This window comes from Falco rusticolus, chromosome 9 (assembly GCF_015220075.1).
Source record: "Falco rusticolus isolate bFalRus1 chromosome 9, bFalRus1.pri, whole genome shotgun sequence".
NCBI lineage: Eukaryota > Metazoa > Chordata > Aves > Falconiformes > Falconidae > Falco > Falco rusticolus.
In genome coordinates this window covers 47,770,826-47,786,941 of record NC_051195.1, presented here as the reverse complement: position 1 = coordinate 47,786,941, position 16,116 = coordinate 47,770,826, and the positions used below count along the sequence as shown (strand labels likewise).

The 16,116-nt window shown below is 47.0% G+C and overlaps 1 protein-coding gene across 2 annotated transcripts in view; it reads left to right on the top strand.

Moving 5' to 3' along the window:
• Positions 1–16,116, top strand: part of COL5A1 (collagen type V alpha 1 chain) — a 160,382-nt gene that overhangs the window by 118,265 nt on the left and 26,001 nt on the right. For both annotated transcript variants that reach the window (XM_037399981.1, XM_037399980.1), the window contains exons 30-39: positions 883–990; positions 1,605–1,658; positions 3,008–3,061; positions 7,561–7,605; positions 7,936–7,989; positions 8,961–9,005; positions 10,075–10,128; positions 10,741–10,794; positions 14,279–14,332; positions 15,850–15,957. In XM_037399981.1, coding sequence (XP_037255878.1) covers positions 883–990; positions 1,605–1,658; positions 3,008–3,061; positions 7,561–7,605; positions 7,936–7,989; positions 8,961–9,005; positions 10,075–10,128; positions 10,741–10,794; positions 14,279–14,332; positions 15,850–15,957 — 630 coding nt within the window. The remainder of the gene's footprint in view (positions 1–882; positions 991–1,604; positions 1,659–3,007; positions 3,062–7,560; positions 7,606–7,935; positions 7,990–8,960; positions 9,006–10,074; positions 10,129–10,740; positions 10,795–14,278; positions 14,333–15,849; positions 15,958–16,116) is intronic.

The window sequence follows — 16,116 nt, the reverse complement described above, 5'->3', positions numbered from 1 at the left end:
CTGAAAGTAGACATCAAATCCTCCATGTCTGGTGTTTAATTGTGCAATTGAACAGTTAAAACAACAGAAAGCTTCCCCAGCCCCCACTTCCTGCTAAAGAAGGACTGAAGGTGGCATCTCAGGGAGGTGACTCTTGTCCCAACCAAATGCAGATAGACATAAGCTCCTTCAAACAAAGCTCGCGACACCAGTTCCCACCATCAAACTCTTTCTGCTTTATGAGCAATGAAAGGACAAGGGATGCTTGAGTGCCTCGCAGATAAATCTGCATCCACCCAGCTTCTGGTGAGCAAGAAGGCGGCTGCCTGTGTTCCCAGCATGGCAGCATCTCCTGTTACCCTGTGTGACAAAATGGTAACTGTTGGGTTTTGTGCCAAAGTCTGCAGTGTCACAACAATTCACATTAATAGCTCGGTCCCCTCTGCTCTCGGATTTCCTAATGATTTTCAGTACAAGAGCTCCAGCATGGTCTTTCTTTTCCCGTTGTCTGGTTCAACTCTCAATTAAACACTTCCCAGGGCTTGCTTGCACATCAAACTGCAATTTGGGAACCCGGGGGTGGGTAAAAGGGTGCCTTGCAATCAGAGCTAATGAAGGCTGCTTCGGTGGAGAGGTGCTGCATGCAGATGGGATAATTGGGCTGCAGGAAAAGACGGCTGTTGTTGGAGATAATGGCCAGGCTGCGTGAGTGGAAGCTTGGTGTTCTAATAACGCTTTACAGTTTGCAGTCTTACCTGAGCCTCTTGGTGAAGACCAGCTTTCTCCAAGAATTGTATTTGCAGCTCCATGAAGTACCTGATTGCAGCCGTGAGGGTGGTGCTGTCAGTAAACGCGGGGTTTGGGACCTGCCTGCCTTGTCAACGCTTGTCTTGTGATTAACAGGGGGAAATTGGGCCTCCTGGCCCCCGGGGTGAGGATGGTCCTGAAGGTCCCAAAGGTCGCTCTGGCCCCAACGGAGATCCTGGTCCTCTTGGTCCTGCTGGAGAGAAGGTGAGGCTCAAGGGTGGAGCTGCCCACGGTTGTTTTACAGTAAAAGCCACTTCTGGGTGTCTCAGGTGGGTGGCTGGGGCAGTGCCTGGAGGGGGAGTGTGTGCAGTTTTAGGGCAGAAGGATGAAGAGGAGCAGCGGGATGAAGGCTGGCCTGATTTGTTCAATGCAAAGACCAGAGGAGACCCAGGGGACATGGCTTTACTGCAGCAATGTGATTTGAGTGCATTGAGACGACGGTCTCTTTGGGGTTATCTGCTTGGGCACAATGTCTTGAAAAAAAGTCCAGAGGAAATAAATAGAGAAGTTGAAAGTATTGTGGACTCCAGTTTAATTTCTGGGTGCATCCAGTTGAAAAAAAAAAATGGCAAAAAATAAGCATTCCCTGCTAGGTCCCTACACATTTACAGTGCTCACTCCACATCACACCCACTGGGCTTCCCCCAGGGTGGGCAGAGGATGATGGCAGTGCCCTAACGGCTTTGTTCCAGCCGCACCAGGTCTGCTTTGCTCTTGACTTCTCTGCACTTTGCATCTCCCCTTTCTGCTGGTGCAAACCTGAAGCTGCTCACGAGGTCTCTCTCGCCCATGCTAATGCCCTTTCATTTGTGTTTCAGGGAAAACTCGGTGTGCCAGGACTGCCCGGCTACCCGGGCCGGCAGGGTCCAAAGGTAACTCGGCTGGAATCTGTCCTCGAGAGGTGTGGGGTATGCTGGGGGGCTCAGGGCCACCAGGCCTGCTCTGGTGGTGGTGCTGTGCAGAGGGCTCAGCCCCTGCTAACGGGACGATGTGGAACAGTAGTATTTCCTACCGCATGGTTCCTGCGTGGTCCCTCCTTCCCACTCGTGCAGGACAAATATATAGATGGGTCTCGACAGCTCCCAGCCCTCAGCTGGTGACAATCGGTGACTGGTTGGTTCTGTGTCACCTCAGTGTCCTGCAAAGCACTGGGAAAGAATGCAGGGGACAGGGGCTGCAGCCCCCAAGGGCATGCAGGACAGCTTTGGTGACAGCTATAAATAGGCTCCATGTGAGCTTCCATGCTACTAATAGGCGTAACAGTCCTCCTTGTATTGTGTCTTCAAAGGTCTGCACTAGTGTTAACTAATTAAGGAGAATAACTAATGAACCAGGGTCTCCCTGAAATTAAAATAAAACTGCCATTTGCAGATTTGCAAACATCCTTTGCATCTTAGCTATGCACCAACCTTCATTTGGGCCATTTTCAAATGTTCTTTTAAATTAAAGCTCTGAGTTCAGCTATATAGACTGAGGCTGCAGCCCAGTTTTTACATGCCCTGGAGGCCTTGGGAACTTGTTTTTGTTAAGGTTTTTTTTTTTTTTTTTTTTTTAGAATCATGTTTTATTATTCATGTTCATTGCTTGAAAAAAGGCAGGCTTGTTTAACACTGGAGACGTAATTATCTGCAAGAGATTGTTTCCTGGTTGTGGTGTTGATGGTTTATTTTTTAATTTGCATTTTATATCGGGGGGGGGGGGGGGGCGGGAGGAGGTTTGCATTTCTTTGACTAATTTATATTTTAAAAGCAGCAGCAGCAGCTATTCTCCAGGCACTCACATCAGAAAGGAACAAGCCAGGAGTTAAAATTTCATGTGCAACGTAGTGACTTAGGAGCTAAAAAACAAAAGCCTTGCCTGTTCCCCAGGCGCCAGGTAGAACCGTGGGCTTGAGCCTTTGCAGTGACTCCTAATGAGGCGTGGACCTGTTTTTTTGGTTGTTGGGGTTTTTTTGTTGTTGTTGTTTGGGTTGGGATTTTTTTGGTTGGTTGGGTTTTTTTGTTATTTTTGGATTAATGTTCATCTCTGAGGTCATTTTGGGTCTGGTTTCAGTTTTATTTTTATTAAAAGGAGGTTTAAAACAAAACAAATGTTGGGAGCTGTAGATGCCAGCAGGCACTCGCTAGGGGTTGTTCCAGGCTGGCGGGTGCCGGTGTGGGTGCACAGAGCTGCCCCTTTCAATGTCTTGAACCTCTCTTTCTCTCTTTGCTCTTTCCCCAAGGGCTCAATCGGCTTCCCAGGATTTCCAGGAGCTAATGGAGAGAAGGGCACACGGGTAAGAGCCGCTATGTCTAGCTGCTTTGCTCATTTTTTCCTGTCCAAAGAAAGATCCTTGGGCAGGACGTGGGGGATGCTCCATTGCAGGCAGCTGCTGGGTGATGCTCAGGTTGCTTTTCCACAAAGGGGTTGCCCAAAGAGCGTCATCCCACCTGCTGGCATCCCGGGATGAAGTCCCGGGCACAGGGAGTGCAGGATCGGCAGTAGGCTCCCGATGCCGGCTGTTGGAAAGGAGGATGCTGGTAATAGCAGTAAGCTCTGCAGACAGCAGCTTTCCAATTAAACGCTGGAAGTTTTTCCCTCAAGATATTTTAAGAGGTTTCTCTGAACCTGAATCCGTCCTGCGCTGTCAGACTTTGCTTAGGGCACGAAGAGCTTTGTAATTAACAGTAATTATTAGAGATGGGTGAATCTGTTCAGACGCAGCAAGAACCATCTTTAGCCTAACTTGAGATTCAAAACGTGTAGCTGAAAAGACACAAGTTCATCCTTTTAACAAGTGGAGCTATTCTAAATTCATCAACACCCTTAAAATGTGGGGGCTCCATCCCACAGACTTGCTTCTACCTCCCACCCTACCTCCACCAACTTTGCTTCCAGGCAGGGATTGTCTAAATACACTGGTGATTTTTTTTTTATTATTTTGTGGAAGACGTGCTTGAATTCAAGAGTACAAACATAGAGTTGTTTTCTGCACCAGCCCTGGTCACAGGGACAAAAAGGGGGAGTGAGGAGAGGGAGTGGAATTAGTTTCCTTTTTACTCTCATTTAAATACAAATGACTTCTAACAGACGTGTTTGATAGGAGCCCAGAAAACATAAATCACTTTGCACTGCATTAATATCATGCCACTGAAATTTGGTTTATATCCGCCCCTCTTTTTTTTTTTTTTTTTTCCTCCCCACTGTGTAATTTTATTTCATTCTAAACTACAAATGCAGCATCTTCTCCCCTCCCTCTGCTCCGGCTGGGCGGGAGGAGGGAGGCCATGAATAAGGCAGCTGCCACAACAGCCTTGAATTCACTGTAGCCCTATAATTACCACCCGCCTTATCAAATATACAGCAATAAAATCCTTGGGCTGGATTTTCTGGTGGTCTAAAAACAGGGCATCGGTGAGGCAGGGACATGCTGCTTTGCATCTCCAAGCATCCGCATCCCGTTTGCTCCATCTGCTAATTTTATTCTGGTGGGATGGAGAGCCAGACTGCTGGGATGCGAAACCTTTCAGGGAGCAGAGTGGGTACCGGGAGCTGGTGGTTTATGAGATTGGAAAAAAACCCAAGGGTTAGGCTGGTTGAATTTTAGCAATGTCCAGCCTGAAAGGGACCAGGGAGGGAGCAGACATGCTGGGAAGGGGCCCGACTTTCAGGACCAAGCAGCAATAAGAGGAGAAAAGACAGAAAATTAACAGTTTGGAACACTTTGCTCCCTTTTATGCTAAATGAGGTTTGTGCTCGTAGGAGGAGGTAGTGAGGACACTTAATTACACCGCTGGCATGCCCCACACATCTTCAGGTTAGGAATTGAAAAGGGAGTTTTGCATCTCAAGCCAAGAAGCCCATATTGTACTGGCTGCTGAGCTGAGAGGTGCCTGGTGGGCACTGTCCCTCTCCTGGGCCAGGTCGGGCTCCAGAACATGCTGTAGCAGTCCCCAAACCGCTGGTGTAATGGAAGGAGACAGGAATTTGAGGAGAAGTGAAGGGGGTTTTGTGTGTGAGGAGCAGGGGAAGGCACCCCAACCCCTAAGAGGGAGCATGGTCTGGCACGCCTCTGTCAAAGAGAAATATATTGGGTTATTTTAGGGTAATTTCATTTTTTTCTCTCTCTCCAATGTGTGATTGGACTATTTCTGCCATTTTACACCCAATCCAGCAGCTTGCGCTTGTTTTATCAGTGTACTTGTATGTGTGAGGTGGGGGAAGGAGGGAGAGAGATTTTCATGGACAAATGTCTCATTTAGTAAAAGGAGCCCAGCCTGAAAATGTTTTAAGAATAGCAGAAATAGTGGTTTTCAGTATCTGTTTTGGTATCGTTTTTTTCCCCCACTCCCAAGTATCCGATTTAAAATAAGTAGAAAGCAATTATATACAGAATGATAGACTGAGCTGGGATCACACCGCGCCAACCCAAACGGAGGCCATCAACTTAATTGAAGCCTCATTGAGTTAGACTTGATAAATCCCCCCCAGTTTCTCCTGAGACCACTAAATTTGCTATTTTTATGAACACGTCCACATATAATCAAGAAAGAGAGCTTCTAATATTTGCTTCTTCCAGTGCATTGTGGAGTAACCCAATTTGCAGCTGAAATAACCAAAAATCATTTGTTTGTCTTTCCTTTTTACATGGTGTTACTATTATGCTGTTCAACGCAGTTGTTTATGTGTCCAGAATAATATGAATCACACGTTTCTCTTACAATCATCATCATCTAGGAATGGAAATATGCTTTCCAGCTCATTATTTCAGCAATATAAGTAGTCTTCCCAAGTCCTTAAATAATAAAAAAAAGGGTGAAAGCCGAAGGCAGAAGAGCAGCACCAGCAGATCTGCCCGCACGAGCATGGGCAGCAGAATTGTGGTGCTGGCAGAGCCTGCGGTGCTAAAGCTCCCAGCTCCTGGCTGTTCAGCTGCATGAAAGGGCTCACAAAGTCAAAAATGTGGGAGGAATTTTTGAGTTTTCAGAGAAGTGTGACCTGTTAAATATCAAGATGGTTTTGGCGAGAGGATGCTCATCGCCGTGCCCGTTCTCACCCAGCTGCCCACAGCCAGAGGTGAGCTCGGGTGAGCTTGCTTGGCTGTTTTCGAAACCTGATCATAAAATCAATAGTTAGATGTGAATAAGTGGTCTTATTTTTAGAGCTAATAGACCTCTGTCATTAGCACCGGGTTATAGATCTCCCTGCTCGCCCAGTCTGACAGAGCCTGGGGTGCAGGGAGTGCACCAAAGTACCAAAATCCGACCATTTATTTGGGTACCTAGAAAATAATCTGAATTTAGATGCCTTTCCCTCGGTATCCCTGTTTGAAAAATATAGGTCTGTGTACATTTACAGTGCTATATAAATTCCTTGCATCAGTACACAGTGCTGTATGCATGATTAATGATAGCAATAAGCAGGGGAATATTTTGCTTAAAAATAGAATTGAGGAAGAAGGAAGGGAGTGTTGTGGGGCTACCTGCAGGGAGGTGGCACACGCTCCTCTCCACCTGCTCTGAATTTAGCCTCCTGTAGCTAAAGGAAAACCAGCTGGAATACTTTAAAATGATTTTTGCAATTAATTAAAAACAGGTATGCCAGCAGGCATTATTAAATGGAACCGCCGAACAAGGAGGATTCAGCGGGACTAATTTTAGTAGCTTGAAGAAAGTTGATTGTAAAGTTTTCTGGCTTCTGTTTTATGTTCGCCTGGTTAATTAGCACCAAATACGAGAAGGCAGGATTGTGAGATGATGGATTTGGGGCAGAAAATGGCAAGTGATATTTTAAGCATTCTGTGTTCCTTACATAGAAAGCAAGTCTTTCTCTTCCTCTGACAGGTGATGGGTAACGATAGTGGACGGCAGGTCCGAAGGAAGAAAGTTAAAACTGTTGGAATGGTTTTGGAAACTTGACACCAGCAAAATAGTGGTTTTAGGGAGAAAGCTCTAGCCCATTCATTTTGTTTTAGGCGCGGGGTAATGGAGCTTAACGTAGTGCCAGATTTAGGACACAGCCATCTCTGTCTTTTTTCTGTCAGGATTAATCACAGTCCCCCATTACAGGGAGCTGAGTGCATCTGTCAGATCTCATGAGCCTGCTGCTTTGTCGCTTCTGCAAAACAATGTCTTAAATTACTTGTTTAGCACTAAGTTCACAGAGATGAAGAAAGATTTGTAAATATGTGGGGCAGCTTAATTGGTTTGTGTGGCATAAAATAACTGCTCGGAGCAGGAATCCGACTCTTCTGCTGTCATTCCTTAAATATTTAACAGCACAGGTCTTGCAACACGTGTGTGTGTGTGTGTCGGTGTAAGCCAGCCTGCCATGCTTCCAGCTGGGGCGAGGACCAGCCCTTCCCCACAGCAGGAGCTGGGTGAATTGATGAGCAGAGATCAGTGGGAGAAGAGATTATGGGTGTTGGTGGCAGAGCTGGATAGCATTTTGGCTGGCTTTTTAGGAGACTGCATGGTCCGAGGGGGTGGCCTTGTCTTTGAAAGTTGTGTGGTGTTTTAAGGGGCTCGGGATACTTTTTCTTAAGAGCTTCCTTCCGTCAGATGGTAGATGTCGTCTGGGCTTTGGGATTACTGTCCTGCCCTGCCCAAGCATTATAAATCAAAATAAACGGAAGAATCAGGAGATTAAAGTAAACCTGCTGTTGTCCTTTTCATTGCAAATGGGAACGGGTGAGGTTTTGGGGGCAGTTTGTGTGCAATAGGCTCCGTTGGGGTTCACCTGCTGAGAGCTCAGCCTACGATGTTGGCCACTAACTCCATTTCTTTTTCATTTCAGGGAACACCTGGCAAACCAGGTCCAAGGGGGCAGCGCGGTCCAACGGTAACAGTCCATTTCTTTGTTCTTCTGCATTTTGAAAGCTTGTTAAGGCCAGGGAAAAGTGGAGTCTGATTTGTGTCCTCACTGGGAAGGATCTGGCCTTCTGCAGTTAAAGCTGAGCAGAGGGGATGCAGGGATTTGGGGCTGGATCTCACCAGTGAATATGGTTTAAAGTCATCACCATCCAGCATCAGTGATGAAGGCTCCTGTCATCCCCTTGCTGCTGGAGGGACAACTCATTGACCTGGTGCAGCTCAGGCACTTGGGTGCTTTGACTGATCAAAGTGCTGTGGGTAGCAAGAACTAAAATCTCGTCTTTTGTGTCTTATTAAGGGTCCACGTGGGGAAAGAGGCCCTAGGGGAAGCACTGGGAAACCTGGCCCAAAGGTAAGGTTTTGGGAAGCCTAGTGGCATTGTGTCCTAAAAAGTGTTGGCGTAGGAGACCACCTGGTTCACTGCTCTCCATTTCCCCTTCTCTCCTTTCTTCACCGTATTTTGAAAGCTGAGCCCGCCTGAGCTTCGTTACCCAGCCAAATGGCTCCTAGTCCAACCATAAAGTATGCACACGTCCTAAAAATATGTTGGCCCGTGTTTCAGCAGGACGTTAAGTGCATGCATGAATTAAGGGCCATTGCAACCAGCAGGGGAGTGAGCACCCCTCCATCAGGGACCAGCACAACCCTACAATCCACTGACACTTCCCCTAAGCCCTATTTTTTGGTGTTTAAGTAGCGTTTGAACCACCTTAGCAGCCTTAAGCTGTGCCATGGATGAAGGGACAGGTATTGCTGGTGGTCTCCAGAACCTTGCACCTTGCTTAGCCACTTTACATGCACACTGTTGGCCCACGATTGGTCACCGGGCAAAATAAGTATTTTCCTGCCAGCCAATCTGGAGGCACGCTCAGCTCCAGTACCTGCTCCAGAGACCAATTAACTGACCATCAGTCGCCAGAGATGATAGAAGCAAAGCTTTTGTAGTGAGACGTTGTCACCACCATGCTGCCAGCTTAAAAAATAAATGTCTTGGCTTTGTGTTGGCATGAATTTTTGATAAATACCTCGTCTTTGCAGCGGCATTTATCTCTCGGAGGGAGGCCATTATGTGGTGAGAATATCCTGAGCTCGCTGACGTTATCTCTCCTGTATTTTTATTAACCAATGTGGGGGGAACGAGCAGCTGCTTGTTTGTCACTGGATGCTGCTCCTGATACAGAATTATTAATAGAGAGGGACTGGGGGAGTCAGTGGGGTGTGGTGTCATCGTGGGCTTGGTGCCATTTGAAGTCTTTGTGCACAGCAGCTGCAATGTTGATATATGTATTTTTAATGGTGTGTTGTTTTCTTTATTCGTAAAAGGGCAACTCTGGTGGTGATGGCCCCCCTGGTCCTCCTGGCGAAAGGGTAAGACCAACTGGTGGAGCTGAAGCAGGACTCAGTCCCAGCCCGTTAGTCTGACATGGCAGATGAGGCGGGTTTGCAGGACTGAGATGGTGATGAAGGTTTTTTGGCAGTGAGCATCCTACCAAGTACCCTGTCAGGCAGAGAGGGGTGGGCAGCCCGCTGGAGCCACAGTGCAGCTTAGCATACCTCCATCAGCAAAAAGAAAAAATCCATTTCAAAGTCCAAGGTGAAGGTGCTTGTGTGAAGAGAGGTCTCGCAGGTCACCTGCAGTCCGTAGGTCCTTTCTGAGCTCTCCAAGGAAGGCTTGAATGGGACCTTGGGTGTCTTGGTAAGCATCGCTCCATGGGAAAAGAGGAGTCACCCATGGGTTTTGTGACGACAGCCAGGTTTTCTGAAGGAGGTGGTCCCCTAGAACCTCGTGCTGCTTACAGCATGCTAAGGGGAAAATACTGAAACAGTAAGACTTTAATGACTTTTAGCCTCAACTTCCACTTTTTTTCTTTTCCCTCCTGGGTTTTGTACTGTTTGTAAATTTTCTACAACATTGCCCAGGGAGGAAATGTATGAAATCGGTCCCTGCTTCGCATCTGCTGGTTGTGACCACGGGGCGAGGGGGAGCTGCTGCTGACACCGTTCCAGGGAAGCAGCGCTTGGAAGACCATCAGCTGCCTTACAGCACTGGCCCTGGAGCCACTGGGCTCTCCTTCATTCCTGCAGGAGCTGGTAGCTCCCAGGTGCTCTCACTTGAGCTGGGATGGGAAAAGACATATTTTTCTTAGCACTGGGAGAGAAAGGCACAAAGAGGTTGCTAGCCTGTGTTTGCAGTGCCTTATGCAGCTGGACAGGCCACTCGGTTAAACATACCTGGTGGTTTTTACCTTGCCATGCATTTTTTTTTCAAGGGATGGTCTCACGCAGCTAGTTCTTGCACTTTGGGGTGTTTCTTTGGGGTAGAAGTAGCTGTCTTTCCGTACCTTTGTGCCGATCTGCTGTTCATACAGAGCTAGTATTTCATAGTAAAGTGTTACAGCTTCCTTAACCGTGTTTTCTGGCTTGTTTTGCATCCCAGGGACCACCAGGGCCTCAAGGACCGACTGGATTTCCTGGACCAAAAGGCCCCCCTGTAAGTAACTCTCTTTCTAGAACATGCAAGGAAATACATAAAGTCTTTCCCATCCAGCTGTGATTGCCTGTGCCAGCTCAGTCTTAGCTGCTCCTCTGACAAGCGGTGACGTACCCAATAAAAGGCATTACTGAGACATCATGATAATAACCCGACAGTTTAAGATTTTAAATAGCCAAGTAAATTGCAGCAGCTGATTATACATGCTCATTTCCTAATGACTCAATATCACTAGGATCTTTCATGGTTGCTCTGTTCTTTATTTTCCCTCTGTATACTGGGAGGACAGCGCAACAGAGCAACATTTCTGTGTCTGCAATTATTATACACTGGTGGGGGCCCTCAGAAACCTTTTGGGAGTGATGTTCTTCCCTGTGGTGAACAGCTCGCTCCTGCTCTGAACCTGGGAGATAAATCTTTCCTTGGGAGAAGTGTGGGAAAGGGCTGTATCTTTTTAGGGTTCTGAGCACCGCTGGTTTACTTTGAAAATGGATAGGGGCTAATGCAAGGATGCAAGCAGGTTTGATTCAGTCCTTACCATAGTTTTACTACACATAGTTTTACATCACAGCACTTAGTGATGATCCGTCTCACCCTGTTTTTCTGCTGTAGGGTCCTCCTGGGAAGGATGGATTGCCTGGTCACCCCGGACAGAGAGGAGAAACTGTAAGTAGCCAAAAAATCCTGGGCAGATCATTAGTCCTGAGTCGTCTTGCCGGTTGTTTTTTCTAAACCTTTCTGTGCAGCTGGGGAGATGTGGCCACACGTTTGCTTTCCCTGAAGGTCTGTGTCTCTCCAGCTCCACGGGATGGTCTATGGGAAGCAACCCTTTTCTGAGCAGGACGGGTCGGTCTAATGATGATTTATGTGGAGGTTGCGCACCAACTCCTCTCTGAGCTCTATCCCTTTAGTAGTTTGGGGAGGTCAACATGTGTATCATGTAGAGAAAATGTGAGCAGAGATGTAGCGATGTCAGTGACCGGCATCGGAGGCAGCTGGGTTTCTGCCGTGATGGCTGCTGCAGGAAGGCAGCTCCTTGCGAGGTGGGAGGATGTTGGCTGGGGTCAACACCAGCACAAACCAGCACTTAGTGTGGCTCTTGCTTTTGGGAGGTAGAGAAGAAGCTGTGGGGGGATTTCTGAGCAGCTCCTTCAGCCAGGCTCTGTACCCCAAGGACTCACCAGAGCGCTCACCCCTTTGCCCTCCCAAGGGGGAAGGCTGTGCCTCCACTCCTCGGAGCGTTACAGGCAGAGTCCGTGCTTGCTTTCCCACTCTGTCCTTTGGAGATATGCAGGTTCTACATCTCTCTATTCCAGAGACGTAACTTTAGGGCTGTGATAGCCGAGATTTTTCATGTGAGACGGGCTCCATCCTTTGCAAGCTCAGCTTTCCACACCCAGCTGGGTTAGGGGCAGTTTTATTTTTTCTGGAACCTGCAATGGGGAGAAATAAACGCTTTTTGCTTCTTGATGCACCATGTGGCCAATGCCAAGAACTGTTACACAGCAGAGAAGAGTTACAGCTCAGTTTTGGCCATGCTTGTTTTGGGAGAAAGGCAATTCCTGGCCAAAATGAGGAGCGCAATGGTTTTGCTGTAGTTTTTCTGTCCACACCGGTTACTGCAGCATGTTTGTGTATCAGCTGCTGCCTTAGCACCCAAGTAAGAACAGCATCTCTGCTGACGCTGCCTTTTAGCCAGAGCTACACACAAGGGCCTCACCAAGTTTTGCTTAAGCCCTTGCCAGCAATAACCCCTTGCTGCAACCCAGGGAGCGGCTCCTGGCTGTTTAGGTACCTCGCTATTGTACACGTACTGCTTTGTCCATTTTAAAAGGTTTTGTTACACAGATGTAATCATTGTTTCTCACCAAAGGAGAACGATGAGGCATGTGGAAGGTATGATACCCTGGCTGTTGTGCGTCTCTGGTCTGTTTTCTGCACCTATTTTGCTTGAAGGATACCCTAAGCAAAAATGACCCTTCTGCCATGTATTCCTCTGCATGCAGTAATTAGCATCCTTCTGTTTGGCATTTTTGGGGATGTTTATTCTTTTTCCTCAGCTGTTTACAATCCAGCTCATTTGCTGTTGTTAGTATGTCCCTCTCCCCAGCACTGCATGCTGCATGTTAGCAGGTAGATTCTTTGTTCTGTGTTTATTTTACAGGGGAAAAGAAAACCCGATTTCCTCTACTCAGCTTTGCATTTTTCTCCACTGCCTTTCCTAGCAAATGAGCATTAAAAAGGCTTTGCACATTATGCATTTTTTCCCCTCAACTTATCACACAACAATTTAATTAACTTGCCTGGCATTTGCTAAGCTAGGCAATGCAAATACTGCTCGGCACAACACCAGATATTTATTTACACTCCGTAAGACTGTAAGGCAGTGGTTGTGGTATTTTTGAACACACAGTCCTTAGGTCAGGATTAACTTAAAGGTGAAGAGAGGAGTTTTCACCTGCCAGAGCCTAACTGTGACATTTAGTCGTCTTTGACTGAGTGATGTGTAACATCCAGGACACCTACATTCAAATTGGAAGCAGCAGTAAAAACTTTGCTTGCATCTGCTGTTGTCAACTTTTGAGGCTGGAATAAAGCCTCAAACTCCAGGGCTGCATGGATATGGATGAAGAAATAGGCTTTCAATTATTTTGGGTCTGAAAGTACTCCCTAATAGCTTCCTTCAATCATTGCAGCAGTAGCTTGCCTATCATAGGCAATCCTTCCAGAAAGCAAAAACTCTGTTAATCTGTGCTGTGAACAAGCTTGCGAAGACCACTTTCCCCTGCATCCTCTTGGGATGCACGCAGACGTGCAGACCCAGGTAGCAGGAGTCCCTTTTTTGTCCCTCTTTCCCTTACACAGTGCCAAAAAGCAAGGCAAGAAACATAAAACCAAATTAAATACTATTTCCCCAGCAGTAGCCTTGTCAGTGCACTATGTACCTTCGTGCAAGAAAACCTAGACATGAAATCTGTGTGTCAGAAACTTCCCTGGGCTTTGCTTTTCATTTAGCAGCAAATAGGCATGCTGAAGGATGCAGAAATATTTGGCCATATTAGATTTACAAAGATTGGATCTAAACAACCCATGAAAAATTCTAAATACCCTGTGCCCAAGGCTCAAATAGGATAAAAGGAAACCCCTTTCTTCGGATTAACAGGAAAAGTCATGCATAGAAATGGCTGAAATATTTTTCTGCGATAAGAGTTTAAATTGTACATTCATTTCACAAAGATGTTTTGCTATTTCCCCATCAATGACAGGATGTTTTCTGTGATCTGCAGACAGCTAGAATAGCATTGAGTAGGTTTTTTTAGCATGACACATTACCGTTGGCTTGGGATTTATCTGATACTCTTTGTGGCAATGAGAAAATAGCCTGTATGCCCTAAATGACATTTCTCAAGCTTGTCAGCATGCTATAGTAAGAATGATAATTAATGTGCTTTTTAAAGAGTGGCTTAGGAGAGCTAAACAATGGCAGCAGTGATAGTTTGTTATTGTCACTCTTCAAAATGACATTATGAGTAGCTGTCATGGAGACTTCGCTACTCGTCAGTATTTGGAGAGAAACAAGTTTGTGATTTCTTTCAACAGATGTTGAGGGAGGAAATAAAGCTCCGCTCAGCCCCCCAGGCTGGGGGGTTCAGGCTTCGGCGGGGGTTGGCGCTGCCAGTGCCAAAAGTGGGTGACGGTTACCCAGCCTCCGAGCTCCTGGGAGCTCAGCCTGAAACAGAGCTAAGCTTAAACCAGGACCAGAACAGAAGGGAATGGCTTCGAAGAATCGCTCAGCATGAAGAAACACACTGATTTTTTAATAGTTATTTCCTCTATAGGTTTTATGAGCATAGCAGATTTTTTTTATATATATGGCCAGTCCCTCAGCCAAACCACAAAAGCTCCATGAAAACAGCAGAGCTGAGCTTTCAGAATCCCTTCTTCTTCCTCTGTTTCACTCCTGTATAAATGTACAAAGACGTATTTTCCACTTTCTGTTTGATTTCTTGTTTCTTTTATCTTTGGGTGTCCATCCCTTCCCGGTCAGTAGTTTCACCAGAGGAGGAGCAGTTGGGTGGCGTATGTGACCCTCGCTGGGGTACTCCTTGGCACAAGTGTCATCTCTTTCTCTTTTACCTTTCTCTTACAGGGTTTCCAAGGCAAGACTGGCCCTCCAGGACCCCCCGGTGTTGTAGGCCCTCAGGTAAGAAACAAATGGCTTGCAGCAGCCCTCTGCAGCTCATCTTCCCCAGTTTGGGTCTGTGGGCTCTCCCAGCTCTGATGGTTCAGCTGGAGCTGCTAAGACTGCAGGTTACACAGCATAGAGACTCTGCCAGGGAAGGTGAAGTCACACTGAAGCAAGCTTCATAGCTTTGAAATTCCTGGCCAAGGTGTGAAATACCCCAGTGGGTCCCAGCCCACCCTGTTGGGGCGTAAGGATGCTATTTAGAAAATGTGCCCGAAGGCTGCTGTAAATAAGGTGGCTGCTGTGAGCTGAACAGAGCTACCCTGGTGTAAAATTGGTGTAAGGTGAGAGAGAGACCAGCTACACACAACCTGACTGAAAAACCTGAAGCAGCCAGAGAATTAAACAAGATCTCCAAGGGCTGTACAGTGGCTGGGCAGTGTAAGCGTGATGCCAGAGCGCTCTTACATGCCGCTGTGAAGGAATACATCCTCCTTTAATATCAGGTGCTGCCAGATTCTGTCAGAGTTGGGCTATTTTTCTTTTAGTCACAAAGAACTCTGTGAAATCTGGAAATAGTGACTGCGCAACCAGAATTTGTACCCCTTAACTACAGGCATGCGAGGCTCACTGATCAATTCTGTAGGAAGTCCTAGACTGAACAGGACTGGCTTTGGGTTGAGTCTTCTTTCCTGAACTACTGGGGAGGTTGCTCTTTAATTAGAAAGTAATTAATGTGTCCTCTTTAATGATAGTGTAAAGTCCCTGATTTGTAAATTCCCTGATTAGGGGCAATTCCCTGGCTGTGTCTGTCTTCTGAAGTGCAAATTAGGTTCTATGGCAATTTTATTTGGCTCTGCTGCGCGTAGTTAGCGTGATCTGTGGTTGCTGAGCGATTGCAGTGTTATCGTTCTGCTTACATTAAGTGGCACCCTGCAGCGTGACATGAATTACAACCACAGTCCCAGTGGACACCACCGTGCAGGGGTGTTACAGTCTCATGCATGTGGCTTTTGTCCTCCTCCAAAATGGGCCACTTGGGAACCTTCTGCACTGGGGCTAATGCTCCACTCGTCACCGTTAGTGCCCGTGTACAGCACAGAGGCAGTCAGTAATTGCCATGTAGTAAAAGCCTAATCCATTATTTATGCCCCATATAAGAAAATCAGCATGATTGTAGAGTACCTAGGAAGTTTTCAATTGAAGAAAAAACCACTGCAAAACAAAACCCAAACCCAAAGCATAATAGGTGTAGTCATCATGTCTCATTTATGTGAACCCTTTCATTCCGGAGGTTCCCAATGCCTCTAGTATGTCAAGTGCAGTGTTGCCTGCTTCCAAAACAAGGTCCCTTTAGATGCCAAAGGAGGCATCTCTCCAGGGATTCCTGGTGCCACTGCCTGGGACAACTAAGGGAAGGAGCGTCTTCCATGCAGTTGCAACCTAAAGGATTATAAACTGATGGCCTGTACCTCTTCCTTCAGTGCTTGTTCTGCTGATACCCACCATCTCCTCCCTGATCTCTGTTTCTTCAGGGTCCGACCGGTGAGACAGGGCCAATGGGTGAGCGGGGACATCCAGGCCCTCCAGGTCCCCCAGGTGAACAAGGTCTTCCTGGCCTCACTGGAAAAGAAGGGACCAAGGTAGGAACTACCAGCCTCCTGAATTCACCCTCTGTGCAAGCCCGGCTGCCTGCCCCTCTCGCAGAGATGGAGAAGGATGATTCAGAAACGAAATGATGCTTCACAGTGTCTCATGACTTGAGCCCGGAGAGAGGAGCTGAGTCTCTACGGAGTCTGCAG